We start from the raw sequence: 15,304 nt of genomic DNA, 5'->3' as shown, positions 1-15,304 counted from the left end.
GTTTTCATTTCTGTAGTGGGATGTTACAAAATAAAAATCACAAGCATTTTACGTTCGTCGTGGTCCTACACACGTTCCAGTTTTCGTCCAAACTCACAGAAACGTCAACATTTGTATTTCGTTACGTAAATGGCTAATTACACCACTCATATTTAACCAAAATATTTCCTACATTCGATACAGATTTATATTCGCAAAATAATGGCAAACAAGGACAGAAACAAAACGCTTTTGCTGGAATTGGGGAAACTGCCAGAAAACAACCAATGCGCAGACTGTAGCGCGCCGGGTGAGTGACAATGTAGTTCCATTTAAATCCTAGTCAATTCAAGAGTTAGGGATGAAGTTGCCAATGAGTACTATTTCTTCACATGAAATAATTCAGCCCATGTTCTGACTTGTATGTGTGTGGTGTGTTAAATAGTCATGTATAGGGTAAATGCTTGTGTGTGTCATGTAGACATCGCTTTCTCACTACTCAACAATAACTTCTACCTACAAGGCTTGCTCGCTCATTAGGCGACCGCCAATGGCGGAAGATTGAAGAGGGTGTCATTTTCTGAGCTAAACTGACCAAGACGCACCTCCAACCTCACGTAATTCTAGCCCCAAAACAATGTCAATTTCTCTCAACCAGTGTCATATGGGCTTTTTAGGTGAGCGCTGATGCCGCCCTGTGATAAGCAGTGCCCACTTTGTTATAGGCAGGGGCGCAAAATATTTAGCTTGTCTATTCCCAGCGCGCCTTTTTGGGGTGCTGTTGGAGAGACGCATCGCTGCCATACTCCACCAACTTTCCGTCCAAGAAAATGATTTACAATTGTTGCCAGCAGCACAGTTAGTCGCCAACGCTCTAGATAACATGAAAACAACCTTACAATTGCCAGAATGAGGTGTCTGACAATGCTTTGAATTTACGAACGCCCAGAGTGCACTCTGGCACTCCAAAGTTCATTTATGAACACACCGTTGTAATGTGCTTACACATTCGAACGTCTCTCAGCCTATGTTATGCAAATTAGTTGCTGTATGTGATGATGACGCTGGGGCATGCTGAGGGAGAGTTTTTCGAGAGGCGCTTGTGTGTTTCCGGTTAGTGCTTGGGTGCACTGTGTTCATCCAAATAAATTACAACTTGATCATTTTATGGGAAATAATCGTCCTCGAATGTTTGTGAGTCAACAAACTACATGTGAGTTTCGGTGGCCTTACAAGCTCATTACAATATCCTAAAAACAGGACCGGTCAAAGTAAACTGGGAAATATGGAATGGATAAATCAGGCTACAACTGCTGTCCAGGACTTTCACCATAGGAGCTAAATTGTCATGATCTGTGGTTTCAAGTTTGTTTTTGATGAGCTGATCATAGTGAAAAATAAAATACTTCTACATTTCCTGCTGTGTAAACCAGTGGAGGCTGCTGAGGGGAGGACGACTCACAATAATGGCTGGAATGGAGCAATTGGAATGGCATCAAACACATGGAAACTGTGTGTTTGTTGTATTTGATACCATTCCACCTATTTCGCTCCAACCGTTACCACAAACCCATCCTCCCCAATTAACGTGCCACCAACCTCCTGTGGTGTAAACACATTGCAAATAGGCTCAGGATAACTCCTGTGGTGTAAACACATTGCAAATAGGCTCAGGATAACTCCTGTGGTGTAAACACATTGCAAATAGGCTCAGGATAACTCCTGATAAAGTTAGGTAGCTGATATTTAGAGCTTAAATAGCCAAATTGATTAGTCACAGGAATCAGGACTAATAAAGCAAATGCAACAGCCTGTTTTACAAATGGTGGGCCTAACACATGGATGGGCATTCATAAAATTACGTTGCAGGTAGACAGGGTAGGCAACACCCCAGTAAGCACGGACCAGCAGTTGTTTTTTGGTGCAGTCCAGCCCGGCCTTGATTTCCACGGACGTTGGTTTTTGATCTGGCATGGATAAGCGTTGATTTGGCCCAAACATAGACATCTATAAATGATGTTGACATAGTGGCAGGGTAGCCTAGTGCGTAGAGCGTTGAACTAGTAACTGAAAGTTCAAATCCCCGAGCTGACAAGGTACAAATCTGTCGTTCTGCCCCTTTTCAACTTTAATTCCGAACGGAAAATGAACCTGATTTCAAATGTCCGGAAAATACGTGTTTTCAACTTCTGGGAAAATATATATTTTTAACATGAATTCAGAACCAAAATGGAACCTGATTTCAATGTCCGGACAATATGTCTTTTCATCTTTCATTCAGAACCTAACTTCAACATCTGGAAAATATGGCTTTTCAACATCAGTTTGCTTACTTGTACTATTTTTAGTTTTACAGGGGCAGCGATATTTTTGTCTTGCCTAGGTGACAGAATAACCAGGACTGGCCTGAGCACCATTTTACTATTTTGAAAGATATCTGTGATTTTCAGTGCTGAGTGACACCACACAGAGATGGTCATTCATTCTTTGATCTCTGTTTTTCCATGAGTTTTGAGTGATCTTGAGTCTTGTCTCTTTCTGGTGATCCTCCTGTCCTCTGCATACACTGTATAGATCCTGACTGGGTGTCCTATAAGCTGGGTGTATTTGTGTGTCTGAACTGCTCTGGAGTGCACCGCAACCTGTCCAACATCAGCCGCGTTAAATCCATACGGCTCGACTTCTGGGATGACGAGCTAGTGAAGGTAATGAATGGATCTCTTACAGCAGTGGTCAACACCAACCCTGGTTCTGGAGATCTTACAGGGTATTCAGGTGTCTCGTTCCAGCCCAACACTAACCAGATCAATCCATCAACAAATGATCATTAACTTTGTGCTAGGGTGGAATAAAAGCCTTCACAACCAGTATCTCTTCAAGACCAGGTTTTGTGACCACTACATGTCAATTTCACTCCTGGTTCTCATCTTGGAGGACCACTTTGGGTACTGGTTTGGTTTGCAATCTTAATCAATACAATGTATTTATGTCCTCTGTCAATTTCCTTCTTTTGGGGTGTTTGTTTGGGTACAAAGTTCATGAAAACCAATGGAAATGCCACAGGCAGAGCCACCTATGAGAAAGCAGTCCCAGCATTCTACTACCGGCCCCAGCAAGAAGACTGTGCGTAAGTGTTGCCATCCCAGGTCATTTCACTACTTCACTGACAAGTGCTCTGGGCACTGGGCACTCGTTTTTGTACAAACGAATGGCAGCATTTAGGGAAGTTGAAGGATGCTGACTTTGCGCATCAATGTAGGAAGGGGAAGGAAAGGATTGTATTGTTAAAAAAAATAAAGAAGTGGAACTTCTGACAATGGAATTATACATAATTTAACCAGTCAGTCAATTGTTGTCTCTCCCTCCCAATGAAAAATTATTTGTCTTTTGAAGGTTTAAGAAAAACAAATGCAATGGACAATACTTAGGGTTTCTATTCACCCTGTCTAAAACAATGCAGGAGAAACTGTGGACTCAAGGATCCGATGAGCCTGTGAAACTAGAACATTTCATCCTTTTTACCCCCAGCGTCTTAAGGGAGCAGTGGATAAGAGCAAAATATGAGAGGATGGAATTTACCGGCGAGACAAAGTATCCCCCACTGGCCTACACGACAGGTGAACTGGCTTTACTGCTTGTCTGTGGACGTTCAAATCACATGTTATAACACAGAGAACCTCTGCCATTTCTTCTATATTTCTGTATTATTTTAATTGTGGTCTTCTGTAGTTCAGTTGGTAGAGCATGGCTCTTGAAATGCCAGGATAGTAGGTTTGATTCCCAGGGCCACCTATACATGACAAATGTATGCGCGCATGATTATAGGTCGGTTTGGATAAAAGCGTTTGCTAAAGGACATACATTGAAATATTGTCCACAGTGAGGCATTTTGCAGGATCAATGTAGTTTGTTCATCGTACACTGACAAGAAAAACCTATTCTTGTCACACTGACACTTCTGTGGACCTACAGCAGAGCATCGTTCACGTGAGTGGAAACCACACACAGAGACATGAGAGGCATACCCACATGTATTGATGAGTTACGGAGATGTAACAGAGTACACTTCTTTGGGTCCATTCCAGGTTTCTATGAAGGGATGCTGTGGAAGAAGGGGAAGGAGAAGGGACAGTTTCAGAGAAGGAAGTTTGTTCTGTCTGAGAAGGAATTCACCCTGGCTTACTTCAACAAGGAGGATGTAAGTGTGAGGTCATTGACATGCTGGGTAGCTTTGCTGCACGGCCAAATTTCTAAACTGTTAATGGTCACATACTTTGAACGTGTGACTACTGAAAGGTGAAAAGAGTTCAGTGCCTGTCGTGGTAATTTCCTGTATTACTAAACATTAAGAGAGCAAACCACACACAAGTCAGAGTATGTTATAAAGTCCATATTTAATTAAAAATGAGCTTCACCATAGCCCTGTGACTCTCAGATCAATTCAGTGTCTATAAATGAATTCTCTGAGAGTGCTTACAAAACAGTTCTTAGTATCATTTATAGCCAAGACACACCCATCTCAACTCACATGACGAATAACAGATCTTAGGAACATTGCACAAATAACCTTTTACTTGAAAGAGGAGTATCCCATAGCTAGACAGCATTAGCTATAACTTATTGTTCAGTTTGGTCTCCTAAATGAAGTTCGTATCTCGTTATTGGTACCACTTAGGACCAAAACATTACCTCATCCAATGGCATTTATCAATTGTCAATTCTAGATACTCCCATCTCAAATTACACCCCCTCCTGGACATGTCTACTGAAAGGTGAAAAGAGTTCAGTGCCATAGCTCTGCTAATATTTACAGGGGTTCACTTGTGAATCATCTTAACATAATTTGACTATGACATATGTTCAGTTTTCTCTCAAGTCAGGCTTACAAATAGTTAAGCCACATTGTTGAATTTTCACTGGGCTTGCATTGTACACATCATCACTCTGCGCCCTCAGCCGTCCAAAGGGCCCAAAGCGCTCATCTCCATCAAAGACGTGAATGTGACCTTTCAACCTGAGAAAATTGGTCACGCCCATGGTCTGCAGATTACCTACCAGAAAGACAGCCACACCAGAAGTATTTTTGTCTACCACGAAAGTGGAGAGGTGGGCATTTCTCTCTGTATTTCGCTCTTTATTATAGAAGAGTAGCTTTTGTATAGCCTGGTGATCAAAGATCTGTCACTGTGTGTTTTATACAACTCCTTTGCCATATGTTTGTTATGAAAGTGAAAAGTACAGAGGAGTTGGATAAATCACAAACTGATCTCCTGGTACTACCAGTTGAGATAAGAGAAAGACGTTTGCCGTCACATGGCCTCATCCAAAACACGAGGAAGTGGATAAGTGAGCAAGAAGCCATGCTAAAATATTTACAACTTTGCAAAACAAGCTTTTGTTAGTATTTTTGTCTGAGATCTTTGTTGATCTGCTTGTATTCACAGTTGGTTGGAGATAGTTTTTATGGCATCCTCCTGTAGCAGATTATGCTGTATATCAGTGTGTAAAGCTTACTAGTCTTCCCTGCTCAGGAGATTGTCAACTGGTTCAATGCCATTCGAGCTGCTCGCTTTGCCTACCTGAAAACAGCATACCCCACAGGAAGTGATAAAGAAGTAAGTGTTTGTTAGACTATATTTCAGTAAAGTTCTCTCTGGTATATGCCCTTCTTTTCAACCATGTTTGTACCGGCACAGTATCTCTATTTCCGTCAAATCAGAGGCTACCAATGTCTCCCCCACATGAATTTGGTATTTTTATTGTCCCCTGTAGACCATTCACTTTAGGGTGTAAACATACTATAAATTCCATTATTATACTTATGATAAAATGTCTATTATATTCTACTGAGCCATTTACTTTCTGCTTTTAATCTTATTTCTTATTGTTGTTGCATTGTTGAGAAAGAACTTGCAAGTAAGCATTTCATTGGGCGGTCTGGTCTATACCATGTGTATCCTGTACATACGACTAATAAAACGTGAAACTATAGGGTGTTGTTATGCCATGTGAAGACAGACTTCAATGAATCAATGCATTTGAGGAAGTTCAACACGTTTCAACTTTGAGAGGGTGTCTGTCACAAGATAGTATTTCCAGTAACTATTGGCTTGGTTTTATGTTGCAGAATACCAGTACATTTAGATGTAAATATTTCCTAAATAACAGACAGTGGTTCCTAGTGCCTAAGGACATATTCAGGAACCGTAGCAATCAATAACTACTGTTGCAATTAGCAATAAATGAACTGATGCTTATAAATGCTTCTTCTGTATTCCTCTTCATTATGTGTATTCTGACAGTTGAGGACTAGAATTACCAGAAACTACCTCAAAGAAGGATACATGGAGAAGACAGGTCCTATGGTAGGTAGTTACTTTGTGATTATCATACTAAATAATGACATTGGATATAAGAAACGTAAAGTGACCTGGTTGTTACAATGTAATTGCATTATGAACACAGTGACAATAAAGTGTATTTGTTGGGAAGCAAAAGGAGACGTTCAAAAAGAGATGGTTCATCTTGGACTCCCAAGACAGGAAGCTCCTTTACTTCAAAAGCCAGCTGGTAAGAAAGGAGTCCACCTCCTCATCATCTCAAATGGGGGTGTGTGTGTGTGTGTGTGTGTGTGTATTCGCTGTGTACCTGTGTGTATCACTCGAATCCTAATCTCTACACTATCAACATGTTGTGTGTGTCTGTTTACTACAGGATGCTGAGGAGCTGGGAGTTGTGTTCATCGGCACAGACACCAATGGTTACTCAGTGAGTGAGTGCATTCCCAAAAGGACCAGAGGCAACCGGTGGAGGTGTGGAGTCACAGTGGACACGCCGGACCGCCAGTTTGTCTTCATGTGTGAGCAGGAGAGGGAACAGAGAGAGTGGGTGGAGGCCCTCAGACAGGTCATCTCTAAACCCATGCAGCCCCAGGACTACACCAGTAAGAGCCATGTCACCAGTATTCACACCACAGGAGACTCCTGAGGGGAGGACGGCTCATAATAATGGGCAGAACGGAGCGGATGGAATGGCATCAAACACATGGAAACCATGTGTTTGATGTATTTGATACCATGCCACTGATTCCGCTCCAGCCTATTCCACGAGCCTGTCCTCCCAAATGAAGGTGCCACCAACCCCCTGACACACACACTGTGCATGTACTGTACATAGTATATATTCATACACCATATGGTGAATAACTTAATATACGCTTTTCTGGCTTGTCTTGTTTCAGCTGAAGCCAACATCCGAGGGAAGAGTTGACTTTCGAGAGAGAGCTGAGGGAAGAGTTGACTTTCGAGAGAGAGCTGAGGGAAGAGTTGACTTTCGAGAAAGCGTTGACTTTCGAGAAAGCGTTGACTTTCGAGAAAGCGTTGACTTTCGAGAGAGAGATTCCACCAACATTGGCTGCAAAACCCACTCTGAAGACTCATCTACACTGAACAAAAATATAAACACAACATGCAACAATTTCAAAGATTTTACTGAGTTACAGTTTAAATAAGGAAATCAGTCTGTTGAAATAAATTAATTCAGACCTAATCTATGGATTTCACAACTGGGAATACAAATATGCATCTATTGGTCACAGATACAGAAAACCAGTTAGTATCTGGTGTGACCACCATTTGCCTCATGCAGCGCGACACATCCTCTTCGCAAGTTGATCAGGCTGTTGATTGTGGCATGTGGAATGTTGTCCCACTGCTTTTCAATAGTTGCTGGATACTGGCGGGAACTGGAACACGCTGTCAATCCAGAGCAATCCCAAACATGCTCAATTAGTGACATGGTTAGTGAGTATGCAGGCCATGGAAGAACTGGGATTTTTTTTGATTCCAGGAATTGTGTACAGATCCTTGCGACATGAGGCCGTCCATTATCATGCTGAAACTTAAGGTGATGGCGGCTGATGAATGGCACGACAATGGGCACGACAGGATCTCGTCACGGAGTCTCTATGGAGTCAAATTGCCATCAATAAAATGCAATTGTGTTAATTTTCTGTAGCTTTATGCCTTCCCAAATCATAACCCCACCGCCACGATGGGGCACTCTATTCACAACGTTGAGCTTGCCTGAGACCGTTTCTGGCAAGTTTGTGCCGAAATTCTTCAGTTTTGCAAACCCACAGTTTCATCAGCTATCTGGGTGGATGGTCTCAGATGATCCCGCAGATGAAGAAGCCAGATGTGGTGGTCCTAAAATTTTAGAGAAATACATTTTTTTGTGCATCTGGAAAATTTCTGGGCTCATATTTCAGCTCATGAAACATGGGACCAACACTTTACATGTTGTGTTTCTATTTTTGTTCAATATATAAGAAAACTTCCAGTATCACTGCATTGAATGTATCCCCCTTAGTGACAGCAGGCCTCTAAATATATTACTTCTTGGAGGACAATGTCTAGGACTGTGGGTTGTTTATTTACAATGCAGATACATGGTTCTACTGGAATTATTGAAAAATGAATTGGGGCAGGACTGTCTCACCACAAATGATGGACAAATACTAGATGCCTTGCTCGGCATGGAAGGTAAAATTGTTATTCTCAAACCTTCCGTATTAAAATGGCAGAGTTGTGTGCACTTGTTTTAAGTGTGAAACCAGGTCAATTCTGTTGCTATGAGAAAGTAAACCTGTGTGAGTGTGCGTACATGTTATAAAATTAATATCAACTGGAATAATATCTAATACCAACTGTGATTACCAATAAAAACTGTGATAATATAACAACTATGTATTAGAAGGGTATGTTTTTAGCCCTTTTCTTTAACAAAGGGTATGCCATATCCTCACATACCCCCTCAATTCGAGCCCTCAGCGTCTTTCTGAGTTGAGAGCAATTGAATCCCTGCCTCCTTTATCATTTCACAACAACAATCAAATCAAGCCACTTACATTTGAATTCCAAGCCAATGTCACCACATGAGCGCTAGAGGGTAGCAGATGCGTTGTCTACTATGTTTAGACAGCGTTTGTCTGCTACTGCTTGCCGTAGTTGCCGGGTATTGGAGGTCAGCTGGAGGAGGTGTGCGTCTGAAATGTTTCGTGCAAAATGTCATGAAAGTACAGAAAATAAAGGAATATAGCGTTTTAAACAATTATGTCATTTACAAGAATGTGTATCGCTGTTGAGCGTGGAACTTCAATTGTACAAGAAGCGAGAGAAACGATAACAAATTAACGGAGAAATTCCTCCGTCCGTTTTGTCCTACAAAGAAAGAGGCGCCGACCACAGTTTGACAGCGCAGTCTAAACTGCGCAGGCCTGGCATTAGATAAACTGCTGTAGGGCGGCATCAAAGAATATATGATATTTATGAAAGAACAAAGACTTTATTGATTTGTGAATAAAAAACAATTGCAAATATGAGGAAGGACGTGAGGATATTACTCGTTGGGGAACGTAAGTGGCTGATTCATTAAATATAGCTGGCGCTTGATGCCTACACAGTAATTAGCTAGCATGCTAGCTAGCTTAACTCCGCGAATACATCAAATTAATCAGAATACACGGTATATACGAATGTACACCTAGGTTGTGTTTTGTACTTGTATGACCGCACAACTAAGAATACCATTGCATCGAACTGATTCAATGTTACATTGTGAAGACGTTAAGCCAACAAAATACCTCGCTAACTAGCAAATGCCGCAGTCAAATGTGAATGGCTAGTTAATAAAGACTATTGGTTCGTTCACTTAGTAATACGCACACAGTAGCTGTAGTTATTTAAACTATGTTTGGTGTAACTTCTAGCCACAGTAATTAACTAGCTAGCTAGTAATGTAAGTTAGGATCGTATCAATAGAACACTCACTCAACCTTGCACGCGCTTTGCACTATCGATCTGTCCTCGTGCACACTGTCAGCTTGACATTCCATGGAACCAGAAATCATGTTCTGCTCAGATTTGTGTATTTTAGCCATTTGGCCACATTGCAACTTTTGGCCTCCACAATACACTTCTCCCAAATCCCCATAGCCACATCTAGTGCACTTTGCAAATTAGGGCCCTATTTCATTTACATTCATCTTCTCCCATATCCACAATGCATATATTTTTATGTCATTTACATTTTTTTTGAGAGTGACTATTGTTAATGATCACATTGGTAAATTGGGTAGAATGTGATAGAACTGAGACCTTTAAAGGAACTTGTGACAACATGCTGGTTGTCCTCCTTTCTGCCCTGTGTTCTTCACTCACATCTGTTTATCAGATGCAACTGGCTGGCTGACCTACATTGACACATTCTCTTTGGCATTGCTGACAGGTCCCTTGAGAGGGCAGCCAAAACCGTACGTGTGTATGCTAACGTTGGTGATATCACTCAGCAACCAAGGATGCATTTACACAGACAGCCCACTACTGATCTTTTTCACAATTACTGGAAAAGGATCTGATTGGTCAAAAGACCAAGTAGTAGTGCAAAAGGATCAGAATTGGGCAGCCAGACTGTAAACACAGCTCAAGTGTCCATAGATACAAGTCCTTTCCATGCACCTGCAGAGGCTGCCCCTGTTCTTGAACTTGATGAACTGTCCTACCGCCCTTGAAGCAGGAGCCCATTCACTGATCTGACTCAACATAATATGGGTGAAAGCTACTGCAGGCTAATTGAACCCGGCTTGATAAAACCCCTCCATTGGCGTTAGATCAATGGTTATGATAGGGAAAAGGATGCATGTTGAAACGTATCAGAACTGCAACTCTCTGTGCAGTATCTGCAGCCCTGTGTCCTCTGGCTGTGCACTATGGTGCTGGATTCAATCAAGTCGTGGAATTTAATAAGGCACTCCAACACTTAACTAGTCCCTGTTCATGCTTGCCAGCTGCTCTTATCTTCACACTTCAGTCACTCAACACATCAGTCTAACAGTCTAATGTATGCAGATCCGTAGCCGACACAATCTCAAATTCATTCTACACTGCCTTCACCCACCTAGATAAGAGGAATACCTATGTGAGAATGCTGTTCATTGACTACAGCTCAGCGTTCAACACCTTTGTCACCTCCAAACTCGTCACCACGCTTAAGACCCTGGGACTGAACACTTCCCTCTGCAACTGGATCCTGGACTTCCTGACGGGCCACTCCCAGGTGGTGAGGGTAGGCAACATCACCTCCGCCACGCTGACCCTCAACACGGGGTCCCCACAGGGGTGTGTGCGATTAGTTCCGTCCTGTACTCTGCACTTGACTCCAACACCAAGTTTGCTGACGGCACGACGGTGGTAGGCCTGATCACCAGCGACGATAAGACAGCCTACAGGGAGGATGTCAGTTACATGACAGTGTGGTCCCGGAGCAACAACCTTCCCTCAACGTCAGTAAGACCAAGGAGCTGATCTTTGACTACAGGAAACGGGGAGGGGGCGAGCACTCCCCCATCCACATCCCTGGGGCTGCAGTGGTCGCAAGTTCTTCAGTGTCCAAATCACTCAGAACTTAAAATGGCTGACATGCACTGTCATGAAGAAGGTGTGACTTCTTCCCCCTCAGGATGGAAAGGTTTAGCATTGGCCTTCAAAGTCTCAAAGTTCTATAGCTGCACCATTGAGAGCATCTTGACTGGCTGCATCACTGCTTGGTATGGCAACTGTACCGCCCTCGATCGCATGGCGCTACAGAGGGTGGTGTGGACAGGCCAGTACATCACTGTCATTCAGGACCTCTATATCAGGCTGTGTCAAAGGAAGGCCCGGAAAATCATTGAAGACTCCAGCCACCCAAGCCATAGACTGTCCTCTCTACTTCCGCATGGCAAGCGGTACCGGTGCATGAAGTCTGACACCAACAGGCTCCTTAAGGGCTTCTTTCCCTAAGCTAAATAGCTAACAAATTGGCCTTATGTACTATCGGGTTTGACTCTGTCTCTATGCGCTCTCACAGGACTCTAAACTCATACACACAAAAGCTTAATTTGCTCACACGCACATCATGCACAAATATTTATACTGGCTCTATGCACACGCACTCACATACATTCAGCAAATATGCTACTCTTTTTATCATATTTCCTGATGCTTAGTCACCTTACCCCTATACATATATACCCCTATCAGTATCTCTGCACATTGTAAATATGCTATTGGAACTGACCATGTATATAGCATACTCACTTCATGTTGTTCTTATTTCTATTTCTCATGTTTTTGCTCTACCTTGTTATTTTCTGTTCAACATTGATATTGATTACTGCATTGTTGGGGTTAGAGCTGGCAAGAACGGCATGGCACTGTACTTGTCCACGTGACATTACCTTGAAACCTGCACATTGTATGGTACAATGTTTGAGAGGTGACACTAAAGCTCAATTGATGATCTCCCATCACAGGGACTATCTCCTCATTGTAGCCTGGTTCCAGATCTGTTTGTGCCGTCTCGCCAACTCCTATGGTCATTGTCACTGTCATTGTCACATGACCATAGGAGTTGGCAAGAGAGCACAAATAGATCTGGAATCAGGCTATCCTGATTGCAATCACACACTGATGCTTCTGTCTGACTCACACACTTGTCCTCTCGTCTCCACAGCCAAAGTGGGGAAGACGTCTCTGATCATGTCACTGGTCAGCGAGGAGTTCCCTGACGACGTTCCCCTTCGAGCGGAGGAGATCACCATCCCAGCAGACGTAACTCCAGAGAGAGTCCCCACACACATAGTGGACTACTCAGGTAACGCCACAGACCATACAGCCTGAACGTCAATCAATACTGAATGTTTAATGCTGAACACTGTTCAGTGTTACTAGACTGCCCCTACAGACAGACTATTATTTTTCGGAACTGGGATTCAGTCAATGCATGTTATGGCTGGAAACTGTGCTCTACTGACAGTACTTATGACAGTGGAGTAGGAGACGTGTCAGATTGACAAGACAATATCATACTGTCTTTGATGTTGTTGTCTTGTGTCTGTAGAAGCAGAACAGTCAGACGAGCAGTTGTATCAAGAAATATCAAAGGTTGGTAGGATACCATTTTAACCCTGTATTATCCTCATAAAGTAAACATCTATCCCCACCAAGGTAGAATAACATTCTCTCTTTTTTACAGGCAAATGTTATTTGCATAGTTTACTCAGTCAACAACAAGAAGTCCATTGAGAAGGTCAGTTTATAAACCAAGCATTCTCTCTGACAAAGAATAACTGACATTCAGATGTCTTGATTTAGTAACAGCGCACTGCCTACACGTTGTTAACTCTATTCACCATGTCGGCCATATTGAATTAAAGAGAGCGCAGGGCAGGCCTGTGTTCTGAGTCTTGGCAGTGCAGCTGTAACAGGGTTTGATATGTGTTTTCTCTCTTCTAGGTGACAAGTCATTGGATTCCCCTCATAAACGACAGGACGGACAAGGATAGCAGGTGTGTGTGTAGTGTGCTTGTGGTGTCTGCATGTGTGTCTGCGTGTGTGTGTGTGTGTGTGTGTGTCTCCCCTTGGTCAGGGACAGTGGGGGTATACAGTCTGTTACTAAATCCCCAGTGCATTTGGAAATGACTGCACCAATACCTAAAGTGCTGGTGTAGTTTTTGACAGCTTTGCCTCATTTCACTTAGTAGATTGAAACGGGTGTCAAGTCATTTCAATGACATGCCATTCATTATAAGACCAGCCTGCTATATGGACCAGTTATGTCATAGACAAGGGAAAGTACACTACCTTGAACCTGTTTGTGTAACCTACTCCATATCAATGTGATAATGGAGGAAAGGTTACTGAATGACTCATGGCTATGTAATGTAAGACTGTGTGATACGGCCTCCCGAGTGGTGAGGTGGTCTACTGCATCGCTGTGCCACTAGAGATCCTGGTTAGAGTCCAGGCTCTGGCGCAGCCGGCCGCGACCGGGAGACCCATGGGACGGGGCACAATTGGCCCAGCGTCGTCCGGGTTAGGGAGGGTTTGGTTGGAAGGGATGTCCTTGTCCCATCGCGCTCTAGCGACTCCTGTGGCGGGCTGGGGGCAGTGCACGCTGACCAGATCGCCAGGTGTATGGTGTGTTTCCTCCGACACATTGGTGTGACTGGCTTCCGGGTTAAGCGGGCATTGTGTCAAGAAGCAGTGCGGCTTGGTTGGGTCCTGTTTTGGAGGACGCATGGCTCTCGACCTTCGCCTCTTCCGAGTCCGTACTGGAGTTGCAGCGACGAGACAAGACTGTAACTACCAATTAGGATACAATGAAATTGGGGAGGGAAAAGGGGTCAAATGAAAAAAGACAGTGTGATACAATGGATCAGTTTTCCATATGGGAAGCAGAAGGTCATGGACATTGTTGTCACCTCTTAGCTGTAAGTTGAATTGCAGACAGCCAGACAACATTGATTTTAGGGTTGTCACAATACCAGTATCACGATACTCTGAGGTATCGTGGCACGGGAACAAAACATGGAGCGGACTATATTTTCTGAGGAAAACAGTCCTAATGTTTTTAGCCTTATGTTGTCACCTAGAATCACATGTTTATTTTCCATCTAGAACACTGCATTTTACATACAGTAGGTTTTAAAGGACCATAGTGTTTATTCTGCTTTGTGTGTTCCGGCAGACAGCCAGATAACGTTGTCTTGGATTGAGCCTGGATTTCTTTAATAGGATCCAGTGTCAAGGCTAAGTCTGCCTGGATTACTGTTAGAGTTTAGTATAACATACTGTAGCTTGAAGGTTTGATCTGTTAGGTGACACTGACAATCTATTGGAGTCTAGAACCCCTGAGGACAAAATATTCCTTTTTGAGACATTCTCAGACAATAGGCTAGGCTACCACTAGGCTACCCTGCCGCCCCATATAAGATCATATATGATGTTGTTGCAGGGTACCACTGATCCTGGTGGGGAATAAGTCAGACCTGGTAGAACACAGCAGTATGGAGACCATCCTGCCCATCATGAACCAGTACTCTGACATTGAGACCTGCGTGGAGGTAAGAGAACACTGACTGGTGACTCTGTTTACCGCCTCCATTTTGAGTGCCTAGCAAGAGTACATTGAGAATGACCATATAGCTAGGCTAATGAGAGTTGTTGTGTTACACTTGAGTTGAGGCTCAATCAAAATGGTATTGAACTACTAGAAATGTATTTTAAGGGTCTCTGATTATCTGATTAATTGAATTCAGGCCTGCAAAACTTTGATCAACAATGGTTTCATATTCGAATACGGTTCTGAAATCCAAACAGCTGAAAACGGCATTAGAAAATCTAATTGATGCATTGACCTTGTGATGTAGGTTGTCTGCTGGCCCTGGGCTGGGAGACTCCTAATGTTTCAGCTAACTCCTGACTTCAGTTAGAATGTTATCTGA

The 15,304-nt window shown here is 43.0% G+C and overlaps 2 protein-coding genes across 4 annotated transcripts; both read left to right on the top strand.

Moving 5' to 3' along the window:
- Positions 1-20: 20 nt before the first annotated feature.
- Positions 21-7,540, top strand: adap2 (ArfGAP with dual PH domains 2). 3 transcript variants are annotated; one of them, XM_042315766.1, is made up of 13 exons: positions 21-289; positions 2,554-2,684; positions 3,015-3,106; positions 3,508-3,596; positions 3,952-3,966; positions 4,065-4,177; positions 4,936-5,085; positions 5,511-5,594; positions 6,282-6,344; positions 6,472-6,549; positions 6,694-6,922; positions 7,220-7,273; positions 7,340-7,540. In XM_042315766.1, exons 1-12 carry the CDS (start codon positions 202-204, stop codon positions 7,246-7,248), a joined length of 1,161 nt encoding a protein of 386 aa, XP_042171700.1. In that variant the 5' UTR covers positions 21-201; the 3' UTR covers positions 7,249-7,273; positions 7,340-7,540. The 3 variants fall into 3 exon arrangements, with proteins under 3 accessions (XP_042171700.1, XP_042171699.1, XP_024264001.2); XM_042315765.1 differs by having other exon boundaries at positions 7,220-7,540; XM_024408233.2 differs by lacking the exon at positions 3,952-3,966 and having other exon boundaries at positions 7,220-7,539.
- A 46-nt stretch (positions 7,541-7,586) lies between these two features.
- LOC112243639 (mitochondrial Rho GTPase 1-A) lies at positions 7,587-14,923 on the top strand (the record flags this gene model as incomplete). The annotated part of the gene is given in 6 exon segments (XM_042315764.1): positions 7,587-9,394; positions 12,532-12,672; positions 12,919-12,962; positions 13,054-13,107; positions 13,314-13,366; positions 14,815-14,923. Coding segments are annotated over 6 exon segments (438 nt in total), but the record flags the coding sequence as incomplete, so codon positions are not given.
- Positions 14,924-15,304: the final 381 nt, after the last annotated feature.

This window comes from Oncorhynchus tshawytscha, unplaced genomic scaffold, assembly GCF_018296145.1.
Source record: "Oncorhynchus tshawytscha isolate Ot180627B unplaced genomic scaffold, Otsh_v2.0 Un_contig_9053_pilon_pilon, whole genome shotgun sequence".
NCBI classification, from domain to species: domain Eukaryota; kingdom Metazoa; phylum Chordata; class Actinopteri; order Salmoniformes; family Salmonidae; genus Oncorhynchus; species Oncorhynchus tshawytscha.
Note: the sequence above shows the minus strand (reverse complement) of the source record. Positions and strands in the feature narration are given on the sequence as shown.